The sequence below is a fragment of the Poecilia reticulata genome, linkage group LG8, assembly GCF_000633615.1.
Source record: "Poecilia reticulata strain Guanapo linkage group LG8, Guppy_female_1.0+MT, whole genome shotgun sequence".
In the NCBI taxonomy this organism is placed as follows: Eukaryota; Metazoa; Chordata; class Actinopteri; order Cyprinodontiformes; family Poeciliidae; genus Poecilia; species Poecilia reticulata.
The window spans coordinates 21843086-21859343 of NC_024338.1; the positions used below are offsets into that span (position 1 = coordinate 21843086).

At 38.9% G+C, this 16258-nt stretch overlaps 2 protein-coding genes across 5 annotated transcripts in view; one reads left to right on the forward strand and one right to left on the reverse strand.

Annotated features, from left to right (window-relative positions):
* Window positions 1-920: 920 nt before the first annotated feature.
* On the reverse strand, window positions 921-15091 carry sez6l2 (seizure related 6 homolog (mouse)-like 2). Of its 3 annotated transcripts, none has more exons than XM_008416688.2 (19): window positions 14925-15091; window positions 14175-14239; window positions 13788-13853; window positions 13399-13614; window positions 10462-10595; window positions 9215-9407; window positions 8626-8811; window positions 8350-8533; window positions 7100-7263; window positions 6798-6992; window positions 5620-5758; window positions 4611-4807; window positions 4301-4495; window positions 3936-4130; window positions 3644-3835; window positions 2818-2856; window positions 2532-2649; window positions 2209-2320; window positions 921-2123 (listed from the first exon to the last, which is right to left on the reverse strand). In XM_008416688.2, the coding sequence occupies exons 2-19, from the start codon at window positions 14224-14226 to the stop codon at window positions 2094-2096; spliced, it is 2607 nt and encodes an 868-aa protein (XP_008414910.1). In that variant the 5' UTR covers window positions 14227-14239; window positions 14925-15091; the 3' UTR covers window positions 921-2093. The 3 variants fall into 3 exon arrangements, with proteins under 3 accessions (XP_008414910.1, XP_008414909.1, XP_017161809.1); XM_008416687.2 differs by having other exon boundaries at window positions 13725-13853; XM_017306320.1 differs by lacking the exon at window positions 14925-15091 and adding an exon at window positions 14716-14866 and having other exon boundaries at window positions 13725-13853.
* A 75-nt stretch (window positions 15092-15166) lies between these two features.
* asphd1 (aspartate beta-hydroxylase domain containing 1) overlaps window positions 15167-16258 on the forward strand; it is a 5611-nt gene continuing 4519 nt past the window's right edge. The window contains exons 1-2 of one of the 2 annotated variants that reach the window (XM_017306321.1): window positions 15175-15252; window positions 15346-15548. The gene's annotated coding sequence lies outside the window, so the exon portion shown is untranslated. Of the gene's footprint in view, window positions 15253-15345; window positions 15549-16258 lie in introns of both variants that reach the window. The other variant, XM_008416684.2, reaches the window with a different exon arrangement.

Below are 16258 nucleotides of genomic sequence, written 5' to 3' on the forward strand. Positions count from 1 at the left end.
AGAGATCCATGTACTACCCTTTAAAAAAGGAGACAAGATGACATGTCATTCAAGTATTGCATATATAGTTAGACTTTTTTTCTTAAGTCAGAAAATATAAAACAATAGCTGCTTGCTTAACCTTGCACGTCTACATGGAACAAAAACAAAGTATGAGTTTTATGAGGTGTAACACAGCTTGAAATAAATAATAAAGTTCTAATTAAAGTTCTATTATTGCCACAGAATAACTACAGGGGTAAAAAAAATAAAAATAAAACAAAAAATTCAATATTTACTGTTAGAAAACTAGAGTGATCATAGGTTTCTCAGTACATTTTGGGTTTCCTAAATCTCCAAAACAATAAATAAATGCTATTGCTATCTATCCATGTTTTAGAGGAATGTCAAGAAAAAGACCTGGGAAGAACTGCAACTAAGTATTTATTGCGAAATGAAACTGATTAAGTTTTCACCAACAAACACGCCAGGTAGGTTTGGCATAAAACAAAGTATAAATATCTCAAAAGTGTCTCATGTCCTCTATTATGTTTGGTGACTGACATTTGGTGCAGTGAACCCGGCTCTCTCCCAAAGAATCCTGTTAAGATGCATGAAACACCAAAACATAAAAAAGCTGATGCACTAGGGCAGAAAAACTGAAAATGGGCTGTTAGGTCTTTCAACAAGATAATGATGCCAGACATATCAGAATATACTGTTGCAATGTTTATCCAAGTCATTTTATCCACATCTTTCCCAGGAGTGTCAGCCGTTAAGTATATAACAGAATATATGGAATAAATCCATAAATCATTTTAATGTTTCTTCCACATTGTCAAAAAGACAATACTTTATTTACTTATTGATATTAAATGTGTGTTCACGTGTGAAGTGGTAGTCCCAGTTATGTCGAAAATGAAAACACACTGGCGCACTCGTTACACCATTCAACAAAGACTTTATTTTCAATTCTGCAAATGATTCACTGTCTTCAAAAGTGTATTTATATATGAAGCAAAGAAATGTCGCTGATGATCATAGAAGATTTAAGTCAACAAATCAACAGTCTCCAGGAATCCCTCATTTGGCCCAGTGAACGTCTAAAATTCACCGCTCAAACAATCGTTTATAAATAAATACATAATGCGCATCACAGCAAGCGGCAAGATTTAAAGTTTCTCATCAACGTAGTGCATACAACATCAAATTTGATAACAATGATACCTGCCAGTAACTATAATGCTAATGTAAGAGATTGAGCAAAAGCAATATAATTTACAATCAGTGCATGCTCGAAGCGTTATGACATTCATGTCCTCACCTTTGCTTATACAGTATGTGGTGCGACAGTTTGCAGATGACGGCAGGAACAGCGAAGAATAAAATAAACACTGCCTTTGTAAACACTAATCCAACAACGGATGAAACACTAAGAGACATTAAATTATTTAACATTATATTTTGGCACAGAACTTTCATTATGTGTATATAATGAAAATATATAACCTCCTGCCATCAAGTGTATATATTAAGTCAGATATTTACATTCAAATAGTGTGAATTTGTTTCAACCTGTGAGAAAAAAAGGTTTATTGTTTTAAAAGAGGTTGTTTTTTCACTTTGCTGCGAAACTCTAAAACATAATAAGAGTCGCTTTAGAAAGTAAAAACAAATATTAAGCATTTTTAATAGAACCATGTACATAACTTTTGATTGTTTCAACTGAAGTATTGCCATGCTCTCTAATGTTTTAGCTTTGTAACAAAATAATAACTGAAAAAAAACAATTCCCCCTTTTCTCATTTACATTTTCTTTGCCTACAATTTTTTTTTTTTTAGAAGTCAATTTCTTATCCTTCATAAGGCACCAGTCCTAATAACACAGAAAGTTACACTATTACCAGGGTCTCACTTTTGGCAGATGAAACACAATCAATATAAAGTAGTTACAAACTGCGATGGTAAAAAAACAAACAAAAACAAAACAAAACACAAAAATAAAAAAAGCAAGTATTATAGGGGGAGTGAGGCCTTTTCATACAAAAAGACTTTGTCTTCTTCAAGAATTTAATGCTTCTGTGGTTTTATTTCTCACCCAGAAACGCTCTTCTTCAAATGGAAACTTCGTACTCCCGCGTGTCCTGTGATCACATTAGAAACAAACGGATTACTTTACGCTTTGAGCGAAATGAACGAATTTCATTGAATGATGGCTCCTTTACTTACTCCCGCTTCGTAGAGAGGGTTGTTGAAATCCGACTCGACTGTAATGGGACTGTAGGAGTGTGTGTGAGAGAGAGATTTCCAGAAGAGAGGCTTCCATTCTAGTCTGCAAATGCTACAAGAGACAAATGCGCTGAGTGAAAAAACAGAGGCACAGAACTAAAAAATGCAGTATTAAATCTAAGAATAGTCCAGAATGGAAATCCAAAACTATGAAAACTCTATGGATAACAGAACTCTATGGATACATGAAAGAGTTCATTTCTGCTCTGCTGGTTAATAACATGGTCTTTTAACCTTTAACTTTAATTAACAGCATAACTTACTTTGTATAGTACATGTAAATGCCTCCAATCAGGAGGATGACCAGAATGATGGGCAGAATAATCGCCAAGGCGATGTTTTCACTCAGGATCTGACGGGACGGCTCGAAAGACTGGGACACTGCAAAACAGTCAAACGTCAATTGTGATGATTTTCTGTCCTCATTAATGCAAAGTGTCCTTCACTTTGTGATAAAAATACGCCTAAAGAAGCACATTTAGATCCCACAGACAGCAGCTCTTAATGATGTAGGAATTGATTTTAAATGCGCTTGAGATGAGAAATCACCTTCTGACTTGTGGTCGTCCAAAAGCTCCTCGTATGCCACTGAGAACAATAAAACAAGATCTCATCAGTTTGCTTTCACTCAGGTGTGTTTCATGCCTAAAGCAGTGATATGCAAGAGTAAATTACATTTATAACCAACGCACCATGAAGTCAAAAATCTTGTTTCTAAAATTAAAACTACTTATAACCCAAACTGAGTAAAAGAATGATGCTGTTCTTATCTATTATTTGATCCAGAGCAGTGACAGGTGGTAGTTTACAAAATGGGAGATATGGCTCACCACCCATGATGACATTGAAGCAATAATGAAATCTATCAGTTGTCTCCTGAATGACATTTATACTGATTTCCTGGACATTCATATAATTGGGATTAGGTGAAGGCTGTCTATGGAAGAAAATATAGCCATTCCCCAGACATTGGTGTTGGTTCATAGCATTTAATCTGAAGATATAGAAAACCTACCTTGATCAAGCTTGAACAAGAGTCATTTATAGAAAACAGAAATTCTTGAAAACAAAGGTCAGTATTGTTTTAGTTTGACTTTCCATGTCAAATAAACATCTTAAATATTTTTTCCAAAGTGCCACATATCCTTATCTTGGAACCTGAAATTCTTTAAAACAAAGTAGCGGACTCATGGAGCCTGTTTATCAAGTCAAGTTTATCTGTATAGCACATTTGTGCAACACGTGCTGTACATGATAACATCTGTGAAAAGATGGAAAAAAAGGCTTTTTTTTTAGAAAATAAGAACTAGATGTAGAAGGTGTGTGGCATGAAAAGACGCAAGCAGCAAAAAAATAAATAAAATACAACCTTTACCTTTGCAAAAGGGTGGCGGGCTGTTCCACTGAGATGGGTGTCCAGGAACACATGTGATAATGACCTCTCCAATGAGTTCATAGCCCTCATAGCAGAAGAAGCGCAGAGTTTCCCCGGCCTGGTAGCTGTGTTTGTATAAAGTTTGGTAGCCGTTGTCGGGGACTCCAGGGTTTGGGCATGGGTCATATTTCACTGCATATAACATACAAAAACACTCTCACTATCAGATTGACATCAGCAGCCATCAAGAAAAGACAAGGAATGTTGGAGAAGAGACAAAAAAAGGCCTTACAGACACACTTCGGGCTGCGATCGCTCCATTTAGGGGTACCAGTGTCACGGCCGTAGCAGGAGATTTGACTAGGCCCTTCGAGTTGATAACCCTGATTACAAGAGAAGCGCACGACTGTCCCCAAAGCAAACCCGGCTTCAGGACGCACGGAGCGCGCCCCGTTCACCACCTCTCCTGGATCAGGACACTGTTGCACTGTGAGGGGTAAAGTCAGACACAAGTGACACAAAATTAACCAAAAATGTTTTAAAAAATCAAGAAACCTTACGAGGCGTAGCATCCTATTCTCAGTCATGTCTGGTTACACAGCATGTTTTTCCAAAATGAAAGAAAAAACCCCCCACTAATTTCTATTATCCTATCACCTTTAACACATGTGGGTGGGGCGCTGCTCCAGGACAGGTCCCACTGGCAGGTGATGATGTCTGAGCCGCTGATGTCATAACCTGGCTGGCACTGATAGGTCAGGACGCTGCCTCTCACAGGAGAGGAGTGGGATGAGCTGATCCAGCCAAACTCGATTTGAGGAAGAGTGGGGCATGTGTCGTTCGGTTCAACTTCTGCAGAGAGAAAGAGAGAGACTTGGTGAATGCAAATTATTTTTTTTACTGATCAGTGAAACAAACCTAAACAAGCTTCGTATGGTAAAGCAAATTGGATTTCCAGTTCACTCACCACGATAATGAATAAGAAACCCCTGACTGAGGATGAAGCTGGAATCATCCGGGTCGCTCTGAAACTGAATGGTGACCTCTGACCCCCCAGACACAATCTGGAAGCGCTCTTTAGAGCCCATGTACTGGCCGATCACATGAGACATGACGTCATGTCCATCAAACACTGTCAGCACATCCGTGTGACGAATATTCAAGCTGAAAGAAAAATGAAAAAAAAAAAAAAATGTCAGCTTTCAATTCAGAAAGGGTTTTTCTTTTTAAGTCGAATAATCCACCCAGCTTCTGCTTTATTTTATGGCTTACAGGAGAATGAAGAAAGGAGATGGCACTACAGGCAATTGGTTTTATAAAACAAACTCATGAAGTTATTTATCTATGTATTTCATTAATAATTGCTAAATAAAAACTATGATATGGATTTGGTTTTGGAAATGAAACAGTTTTTGTTTTGTGCAATTGTTCACCAGTAAACCTCATTTTCCTCCTTTGGGGTATCATAAATATGCTGATGTTAACATGTTTTTACMCATTTGTACATTCTGCTTCTGAATGTTCAGAACATTTCACAAGTTTTTGAATAGCTATCCACTTGTAACAAATAGATTTTTATTTTTAGTGTAGCCTTTCAAACTAATTTACTACAAATTAACACAACATCATTTATATTATATATGAAAAATACAATTGTGTAATTATTAGAAAATCCACATAAAAATATATTTATGCTTTAAGTAATGGCTTTTTTTCACAAGATGGGACTCTAAAATGGGACATAGGAAAAATAAACGTATTAAAAAGTCAAATTTGCATATTCATGCAAATTCCTATAAAAATTAAAAGGCTTAATTTGAAAATTAAAAATATTAAGATTTTTGCCACAGTTGTCTATTCTTTTGCTGAAAGCAAGATTTGTATTTACATTTTTATTAAACAGACGCAAAGTCTGAATAATTACTGAATAATATTCAATTCACTTTTTCCCCTATAATGTTTGTTAGCATACTCACATCTGGACCTCCAGTTCAATTCGCTTCTCCTCATTACCATGGATCTGCCAAATACAGTCAAGGCCCTTGGAGTAACTCTGGGGCCAGTCAGGGGACAGAATGGTACCAGAAGGCTCGGTCAGCTCTCCTCCACACAGAGCTTAAAGAACAGAGCAGACAGCAGCATTAGGTAAGAATTTGGACCTATAAACATGGAATCAGTAAATTACAGATTACAAAACAATGTTTGAATGAATTGAACGTGATTAATGGGAGAACATATGGAGCCATTAGTGAATGGGCTTTTGGCCTCATGATCAATGGAAGAAAAATGAAGAGCACATTAATCTTGTACCTAAAAATAAGTTTTATTCGTTGTGATTTTTTCTACTTATAGTTTAAGAGGCTGAAAAAAAAACATGCAGAACTCTGGAAAATGGAGTCTGGAAAAATGTGCACATCACTTGTCCACCCCTTGAATTAGGCTTTAGCCTTTTTAAAGCAGAATAATAAGTACTCCAGGGTTTAGAGCTTAATAAGCAAATATATGTCCACTGAAAATGCTCTGAAAGTTGAACAAAATATTCGTAAAACTAATTTAAGATATTAAGAAGAAGCCTACACGTGAGACCAAAATCTGAAGAATGCAAAATGAATATTTCAGAGACTTTAAGAAAACATACGGAGTGTAAGTTAAAAGACCTAATACTTACAGAGCACTCTGTAAGTAAAAAGGAATTACTAATCATAGGTACTGCTATCAGTTTCCTCTCTGTACCCTTTCTGCTACTGCATGGATTCTCAAGGATTCAGCTTATTAGCATCTAATCATTTATCTTGCAAAGGTACTGCAGATGGCAGCTAAATATTTTTTTCCTGGAATTAAAAATTGAAGACGGTATTTAGCTTTTAGTGCTTAGCTAAGGTTCTGAGTCATACGTTCCGTGCTGCTCTACGTTTTCACACCACGCCATCACTGTGGATCCAACATCCTGCAGCTTCAGGCACCCATCTTATCAAGATGCAGTGAGAACACCCAGAAATAGACATGCTGAATATATCATGTGCTTCAAGTCAATACAGATTACTATTTTAGCTACCCTAGGTATGTGGAAAATTAAAACGTAGGACTTTAAAAGAAAATTTGACTTCCCAGCTGTCTTTTTGTTGCACAACCACAGCTCATGGATTAAACTTACCCCTGCACACAGGCTCACTGTCATTCCAATGGGGATTGCTGGGGTCAACGCACTCGATGGTTCCTGAGCCCTGCTCCATGACGAAGCCTGGAGAGCAGCTGAAGGTGACAATGGTGCCCAGTTGATATGAGATGTCACTGCTGCTGAAGTTTCCATGAGGCATGTAGGGCTCCCAACAATGCTCATCGTCGAAAGCTTCAGACACACAGAGAAAAAGATCATTTCTAGTTCTCTGTTTGGCGGAATCTGGAAAAAGAAATGAGGTAAAAGAAGTAGGCTTAGCATCTGAAGACCCCGCTCACCCTCATATCTGAGTGCCAGCAGCAGAGGAATGGAGGAAGAATCAGCTATGAGCTCCAGGTACAGGGTGGAGCCCTCGCTCAGCAGCCCGCGCTCTGGGACGTCATCGAGGTCAGAGTCAAAGAGCAGATGGGACAGGGAGCTGTTCCCACTGCGGACAAGCAACCTGGAACAGGACGAGACATAAATGAGCAAAAATACTATGATTGTTGTCTCAATAAGGACCATATTTGGAAAGTAAAGGGAAAAGTGATTCTCTGGTAAAACATGCTGGTCTCTGAACCATTGTTGCTCCTTTGACCTTTTTTTGTGAAAGAATACTCAAAGATTTTTACCTAATGGTCTTGATGGTACATTTTCTGGTCATTAAAAATCAACACTGGGGATTGGGAGTGCCAAGTAAAATTTTTTGGGCTTACAAGCAACCATTGAACAGTAGAATTATTAGCATTGGCATGCAGGGTTTCCCCCAGTGTATTATAAGCCTGGCTGGCTGCCAGGCATTTACCTGCTCTCCCGCCAGGGTAAGCGTAGTTTATCTTAAAAAGGTTTTTTCTATAGACAAGTAACAGTGATAGCAAAGGTGGATTAAACTAGGTGTATAGTTGACACACTGAGCTGGGCGTAAGGGCACCAATACCATTCGTATCATCCCTGCATCTGCCTGTTGGCCTCATGTTATTTCTCATATTATTTCTAGGTTATGATGCTTGCTCATGCACCTCCACATTTTTGTAACTCAGCGAGGATCACATGCGCCACTGTAAGTCTCCATCATATTTCATCCGAAGCTTAGYAGACGTCTTTTCAGCACTTTCATATTCGCGCATACTTTTCATACAACAGAGCAGACCTGCTTGGGGAAAACCCCTCCTGCTTCAGGATACCTCACGTGATTAAACTAACATTTAAATCTTGACGGTTATCATAACTATGAAGCTACAAGGACTTTCCTCTAACAATAAGTACAAATGGAAATCTTTGAGATCATTATTCTGTGCAGGAAGCCCTTGGGGCGAGGAACCATACTAGCCTGGCGACCACAAGCATCAACTCTGCCCAGGCCGCAGCAGCACAAACTACAGGGGCCACTATAAAAGCAAAAACCTAAATACCCYGAGAAGAGTGGTAGTAGGAAAGACTCTCTGTAGCAACRAAACATTTTTTTCCCCCTCATCCATTTTGTTCACTCTGCAATTATTACTTCAGAYAAGCAAGTGTATTGATATGACATCTCAAACTCCAAGCTTACCTGTCATCATCTTCATCTAGAGCGATCCTCTCAAAGTGCAGGTGCAGCCTGTGTCCCTCCTTGGCTTCTATCAGCCAGTGGCAGCTCAGATTATTTCCATTGCTGTGGTTGCTGACAGGCGGAGGAGGTGGTGACAGTATCCGTCCCACAGTTGCATTACGAATCCATCCTCCACAAGACACAACTGGTGGAAAAATGGTAAGTAGTGTTATTTTCTACAAACCGTAAATCAGCCACTGCTGGTGTCATTTCTCTGATTTTAATCGTCGTACGCACCAACACATTGAGGCTCATGAGTGCTCCAGTGGGGCTGCGTCGTGTTGACACATGTTGCCACCTCATGACCGCGGATCTGGAAACCAGGATCGCAGTGGAAGTGCGCCTGACCTCCAGGATGGATGTCTGTCACCGTCACTCCACCGCCCTCGGGCGAAGTGGGGAAWGGGCAGGAAAGCAGGAAGGCTGGCAGGAAATTGGTAGAATAAAAATGAATGCGGAAGATATAAAAATAGTCTAATATTACATCGGAACAACTCCTAATGATTCAATCTTCTGCAAATGTGAAAGTATAATGTCTTTTGTCATAGTATTTAAATATCCATTCAACCTTTATGTGGACATTCTCAACTAATCTGCAAGGTACTGATCATAACAATGTAAGACAGGCTATCTGCTACATGTCTTTCTTTATCTTTGTCGAGCTTCATTATCGTTCTTAATCACGAGATTTGCATGGAGTATAAATTCACCACGGAACCTGCTACCTGGTATGTCACAAGTTTTTTGCTGAACTGTAAAAGTGTTGATCTCAGTTTTTCTTTTAAAGTGCCTCATGGTGACATGAAACAGACAGAAGTGATTCTACCTTGATAGTGGAGGCTGAATGTGCCATGGTTGGACTGCCGGAGACTGCGGTAGTGAATGGAAACCTGATTGGTGGTACTGCGGATCACCTGGCCCTCTTTCATCAGCGTCTCATTGGCTAAGAGCTCCAGCCCTGCACCGCCGTGACCCATAATCACCAGAGATTCTTCCTTTGAAAGGTTTGTCTTCCTCACCTTGAGGACRAAACAAGAAGATTTACACAGCCTAAGCTAATTAAATAATAACACAGAAATTCGCTTACTGATGCACTAATCCTACTGTGTTGATTTTCACCTTTTGTTATGAAATTGGACAGTTTTGAAATCCTGCTATTCATATTGTAGTCTAAACAGAATGATATAGTCTTTCTTTAATCTGTTCCTTGTTGATTTATCTTTTATGTTGCAATCTTTACTAAGCTGTGCTCTGAAAATTAGAATATCCGATTATATTTAGTTCCTGTAAACTAAATATCAAATCAAATATGACTTTAAAAAAACTGACTTTGTAATTTAACGCCTTGAAATTGGGCCTCTGTCTCTTTAAAAACTCCCTCTCTTTCTRAAACTACACCTCCAGCAATGTGGTGAAAGTCATCACCACATTGCTCCTCTATTAACAACATCTATTCAACAACATATTTACCAGCGTTTCCCTGAGAAGTAACTTGTCTAATGACCCCAGCAGTTCCACCAGGTGTTTGCTAATTGCTGCTGGCTAGTCTGAAGGAGCAGAGTGGGGGAGTTGTGGGAGTAGCACATTGTGAGGAGGAGCTTCGTCTTGAAGGCGGTGCTAGGTCCACAAAGTCATTTTGCACAGCTGAATGGTTGCCAATGGAGATTAAAGGATTTCTCAAACATGCATGAAGGAATCAAGGCAACACTCTAAGTATGTTTTTGATGATGGAATAAGATTATAACATGATRTAAAGCTAATTTTACATAATACTGCCCCTTAACAACGGCCTTATCTTTTTTATCAGACTATTTAGTTAAAAAAGCTGATCATGTGATCGGTTTCTTTAAAACTAGCATGCTTTTTGTTTTTAATGTCTTAAGACACTTTGTGTTGCTCTTGTGTTCATGAAAAGTGTTCTTCAAAAAACGTTTGAGACGATTAACTGATAATATGAATTATATTGTCTATATATTATGTTAAAAGTTAACATAAAACAAATCAATAAATTGCTTTGCAGCAAAAAAACGTTCATAAACTTGAAGGGCCTTGAGGCTTTTCAGTTCACACAACCTGAATTTCCACACCGTAGCCTGGATACACAGTAATGCTGTAGGTGCATTCCAGAGTAGAAAATGAGGACGATGATCCAGGATCAGGAGACTCAACAAAATCCTCCATTGCTGACAACGTGGCATTGCACTGCACTGTAGAAACAGAGAGATAACAGAAAAGGAATTAGAAATGAGTCAAAACGTGTATTATAATTAAAAAAAACAGCCTATCCTGGCAAGCTTTACTAAAAACTGGCTGCTTTTACTAATTTTGTCTATCAAGAGCTCTGAAGAGGTTTTAATTTAGTAAAAACTGAGTCCAACATGTCTTTTTCAAGCAATGCTCTCATTGTTAGGCCAGCTTTCGCTTTATCCCCACTCGTCCATATTGGTTTTAGTTGTTCTTCACCGTTTGCAGATTCATGCGGGGTGACTGCAAATCAATCAACGCTTTGTTGCAGACTCAAATTTAGTATGCCCCACGGCACAATCGAGCAGCGGCAAGAACATTTTCAAGACAGCTGAAGCGTTACTCTAAGGCACAACTCTTGCTGGTGAACAAACGTGCTTGAGATATCTCCTGCAGACAACATGAGATCAGCAAACCACAATGACCACTGACGGCAAAATGAAACACTTGAGGGACCCAGGTGACGCTCCCCCTGTCTTTTTATCTCAAGCACGCTCACACCTCAGAGATCATCTGTCTCACATGACATTTCTCTCCCCGGCTCTCACTCACAAACTATGAGAGCTGCGCAGGCACCGAAAGCCAATAGAAATGCTGCACTGGTGCATCTCAAATTGTTTTTCKGACACTCATTAGCACTGGATCGTCTCCATCACCCCATGCTGGTCATAAGGCAGAGTATTGACTGACAGACCACAGGCAGGCAAGCATAGTCCTACTATTAATATTTATACGTTCATCAAATAATAATGTTATGTGCTCCATGTCTGGTACTGACTTTACTYTATGCATAAGGGTAGAAATTATGGAATAAATATATCCTATCTAACTCATTATCAGTTTCTATTCTTGCTSTGGGCTGCATCAAATTTCAAAGCTGGAAAGCAACTTATCATMTTCATACTCAAAATGTGAAAAAAAATCATACTCCTTGAATTTTTTCCACATTTTGTCACTTTTGTGAGATTCACAGACCCAAGGTAAAGCCWAATTATCGAGCGGAAGAAAAACCAGACCTTGGATCGATCACTGTATTTTATTCAGTGCTGTCAGAGTGAAGGGGGTTGAATGCAAATGGAAGCAGAACTTTTCAGATTTCTATTTTAAAACATTTTGAAAACATTTCTCACACATGTCACACATGTCCACTAATTTGGTTGGTCCAAATCTCAAATATTAATTAAAGTTTGTGGTATGGATAGGTTGGTAGGCGACTGTAAATTAATTTGTGCACAGTTTTAGAGCACAAATATATATATATATATATATATATATATATATATAGTGTGTTTATGATTTGGTCTGAATTCTTAACCTAACTTAAACTAAGCATCTTCTTAAGAAGAAAAAAAATAGCAAACTTATACTTGGCTCCAAACACAGTATGCAGTTGGTTTAGTTGGTTTAGATAATACTAATGCAGACATAAAGAAAACTAAAAGCAAATGTTCTGGCACTGCAATGCCAGTGAGGAAACATAAAAAAAGCCATGTAACAATTTGAAAAAGTAGTCAAAGGAAAGGACCTGAGAAAACTTGGCCCTAMTRATCACCAGGAAGCTTGYAACCCTGAGAACAAAGCACTAACTGTGATGTATGGGAGTGACAGCATCTATTATAAGGTATTTTACTACAGGAGGGACTGGTGCACTTCACAATATATATAACATGAGGACAGAAGATTATGTGGAAATAGTGAAACAACATCTTAAGACATCAGCCAGGACGTTAGAGTTTGGATATAAATGGGCAAAGACCTTAASTATACTAACTAATTCATTATAAAGCGGCTTAGTGACAACAAATTCAATGTTTTGAAATGGTAAAAGCTAAACAGATTGATTTTATAAAGTGCTTTTATGGTCATACTGATTGAAATAGCAATTTTAAAGCCTAGATCTCAATCACAGAGAAGATTTCTTACATATAAGGTGTGCAAACTTGACTCAGTGGCACCACTTCTGTCAGCAGGAATAACAAATTTTCCACCAAGCTACTGTGAGAATCTTTTGGAAAAAACCCCAATATGTTTTAGCCAAGTAAAGCACTTTAAAAGGGAACCCTACCAAATGAGGACAGAGTTGTAATCCTCTGACATCGATGAAATTAAAAACAAAATAAACAAGCTTTTTCCTATTCTGGAGTTCAGCATTTATTATGAGTTAAATAGTGACTTCTAACCTTAAATGGTAAAAGTTTTATTGGCTTTAATTTCAGATGGTGAGGAAAACAGCCAAGTACCTTTTTGTACAGAGAATGCAAATATGTGCTTTAAACTGYAYAAACACAAACACCTGARGCAAAAGAAATGCCAAAGATGCTAAAGGTCACAGAGAAAGTTAGAATCGTTGCAATGAGAGTTGATGATTAGAGGTGTGAGGAAAATGTTAATTTATCCCAACTGATATTGTGATCGTAATATTTATCTATATAAACTTTGCATGATTTCCAATAATTATGTAACTTTGCATGCAAAGTAAGACCAGCTCGTCATATTTTMGTTAGAAGACTGCGGTTTTTGAATTCAAATCCTGCACTGTGTGAATTTATTCTGGAAAAGGCACACTGCTACCCCTCGGGTCCCTCAGATGTTCGTCAGAGTTTGAGTGAGAATTAATATGAGTGTTAGATAAAGGGCAGCTACTGTAGGACGAATAATATGAGGGTGCTCGAGAAACAGATGCTAAAGAGTAAAAAGAATGCGGTTCAATTACTGTTAAAAAAAATATGCTTTTCAAGGGGACAACAAGTGAGGGTAAACTTGTACCTGGCATGTGCATTGTGGTTATGGTGGTGGTGGTAATCAGCGTGGTGGTGGTCTCCTCTTCCAAGGGGAACGAAGACATAGGACTCCTCGATCYGGTTTTGCCCGCGGCAGAAGAGGAGCCTAAAGCGGTGGTGAGGAGCCCTGGTGATATGGCTGTTGCTGTAGACTCGGCCATCCCAAGCCCAGGCACCGCCTGTGTCGGATTGGTAGTGGTTCCTGCAAAGTTAATGGCTTCAGTTTAATGCAATTTCCCATGCGAGAGGGCACTTCGTGGAACAAAGTACGTGCGGAACTGACGAGCAAAGTGTTTTCTGTTTTCTGTATACCTGATCCTCCGGAAACCTGTCCCAGGTACTCTTTACTTTGCAGAGCAGCGTGTATCAGCTCACCTGGTGGGTAGGAGTCTGGAGCTGACGTCGGTGAAGTATCAGACTCCGGAGTCATAAAGGTCATGCCTGAAATGATCAACACTGGTTACTGCATTTGTTAGTTGCAATGCAAAGAAAACACAGTGCCTTCCAAAATTGTGTATACGTCTTTAATTATTCACATCGTGTGACATTTGCTCGCATTTTACTATTTAGTGCATGTTCTTGTGACGTGAATGTCCCCTCAGCAGAATAACTGCAGTCTAGAATAAGTCAAAAGTCTAAAAGAGTGGAGTCATTACCTTTAGATTTTAAATGGAGAAAAAACAACAAGCATCAGACTGATGCAGCAAAAAGAAAAGAAAAAAACAAAAAYGTGCATGCACTGGAGAACACAAACAAAATTACCTGAAACGATGTGCATCACGGTGACAGAGAACATCACAGCTGCGAACCCCATGTTTCTGAATGACCTGAGAAGGTTAAAGGAAGCAGAATCCAAAGGAAGCGTTTTGTAATTTTGCACATTTCTCTGCCTATTAATAGCTCATAATAGCAACAAGAGGCAAAGGAATCGCACAGTGGTAATGAATAGGCCAACAATGTATTAGTCACCGCAAATCTGACTGATATGTTTACATAAAACAGGCCATAATTGACTGAAATCAGATCATCTCGACATGATGCTGTAAAAAGGCTCTCCTAAAGCAATTTATGCGTAGAATGAAACGTGACGTTAGAAGTCAATATGCAAAGCATTGCCACTGACGTCGTAAAATTATGACACAGGAACACACTCGGTTTTAAGGTGTAATATTCAGGCTTTCCCTCCTCTGCAATTTCCCATCTAAATCTGCAACAACGCGCCGAAAAATGCGCTATTCYAAAAATCCAGCTAGCCAGCCCATATCGTCTCCGAAGGTTCCCCTTGAATTTCATTGTYTCCAACCTGTTAGTTGTATCAAAAATGCTCCTCCGCTGCTCTTCGAGGCGTTTCCTCTGTCAAAGATACCAGCCAGGTGTGTGACATAAATGATGGGGCTTATTCGAGGGAGAATCACCCGGCCCTCTTTGTGCGGAGGACGATTTTTTTTTTTTAACATCAGTCATCACCGCTGTTGTTTCCGCAGCAACAATAAAAAGGTGCCAGCTGCTTACCTGTCTTCCAGGATGATTCCACTGCCCTTTGTTCCCCTGTCTTTTCTTTTCTTTTTTTWAAAAAAATTCTCGTATCTCAGTTGRTTTTGTGTTGCTTAAGGCCGTAAACACTGCTGTGTTTGTACTGGTGAGATTGCCTCTAGCTGGTTACCGTGTGCTTGACGCATTCGGCTAAGATGTGAGGGCATTTGTGCTGGAGCGTCAAGTGCGCCCTAGCGGCCGAACGGTGGAACTGCAGAAGTTTACATCTCTTGTCTGCTGGAGAGCTGGAGCTGTCCACCAACACGGTGCTGAAGCTGTCAGACACGGAGCTCCACGGTGCATCAAGGTAATCTGACAGAGATGTTTGATCCGGCGCTAGAAAGAGATTTTTCCGCTTGCATGCGCTGCTTAATAATGCACGGCAAACATTTTGCGCCAGGAATTCCCTTGAACGGCGGGTGTTTATGCCGATGTGGCGAGTAAACACGAGTCAGCTGAGCTGGTGCAGAGCAAAGAGACAAAATGAATGCTCACGCCACTGCGAGAAGCATCATTTTATGAAGCATCCAACGCCTGCCAGTGGAGAGCATCACTGGGGTTGATGCAACAACAAGTCTGCAATGACACAAAACTCGCATGCACGTACGTTCAAACCGTGCATGCACTTTTATTTTCTGCATCAGTTTGACCGTATATTACAAACAATATAAATCTTCCCCCTTTGCCGTCCTTTATCACCCCTTATTTTAACGCATATATAATTCACCTTTTCTCAGATGACTGAAGGCTTGCTAAAATTTGTTCGCCTTTCAGAAACTTACATCTATGTCGAATTATACTGGGGAAAAAATTAGGCTGGGTTGTTCATATCTATGCTGTTTTTAGTTAAAATTGCTTCTTACCGTTAACGAAGACTTATWAAAAAAATCCCACACTGAAAGTTTTGGAAAATCCAACTTATAATTGATGCATTATTCAAAAAGTAATTATTATTATTATTATTTTTAATTTTTTTTACAAAAAGGACATCTGACACATATGATGTTACAACTAAAAATCATTTAATAATTTACATTACAAAGTAGGAGTGTTCAAACCTTTTGATGTTTTGGCCAATATGATCAAATTATAAATATAGCTGCAGGACAAAGATTATTTAATGTTTGAAATAACTAACATCACAAAAAATTTATTGTGATTTTTAACTAGCTCAAAAACAAACTTACAATAACAACAGCACATACAATCTGACTATTTTGGAGTAAAGGTGGGAATCAGCAGAGGCAATATGACATCAGTTGTGATGTTGATAAAAAAAACTTTTCTTTACATTCTTTTTGGCAGTGATATAA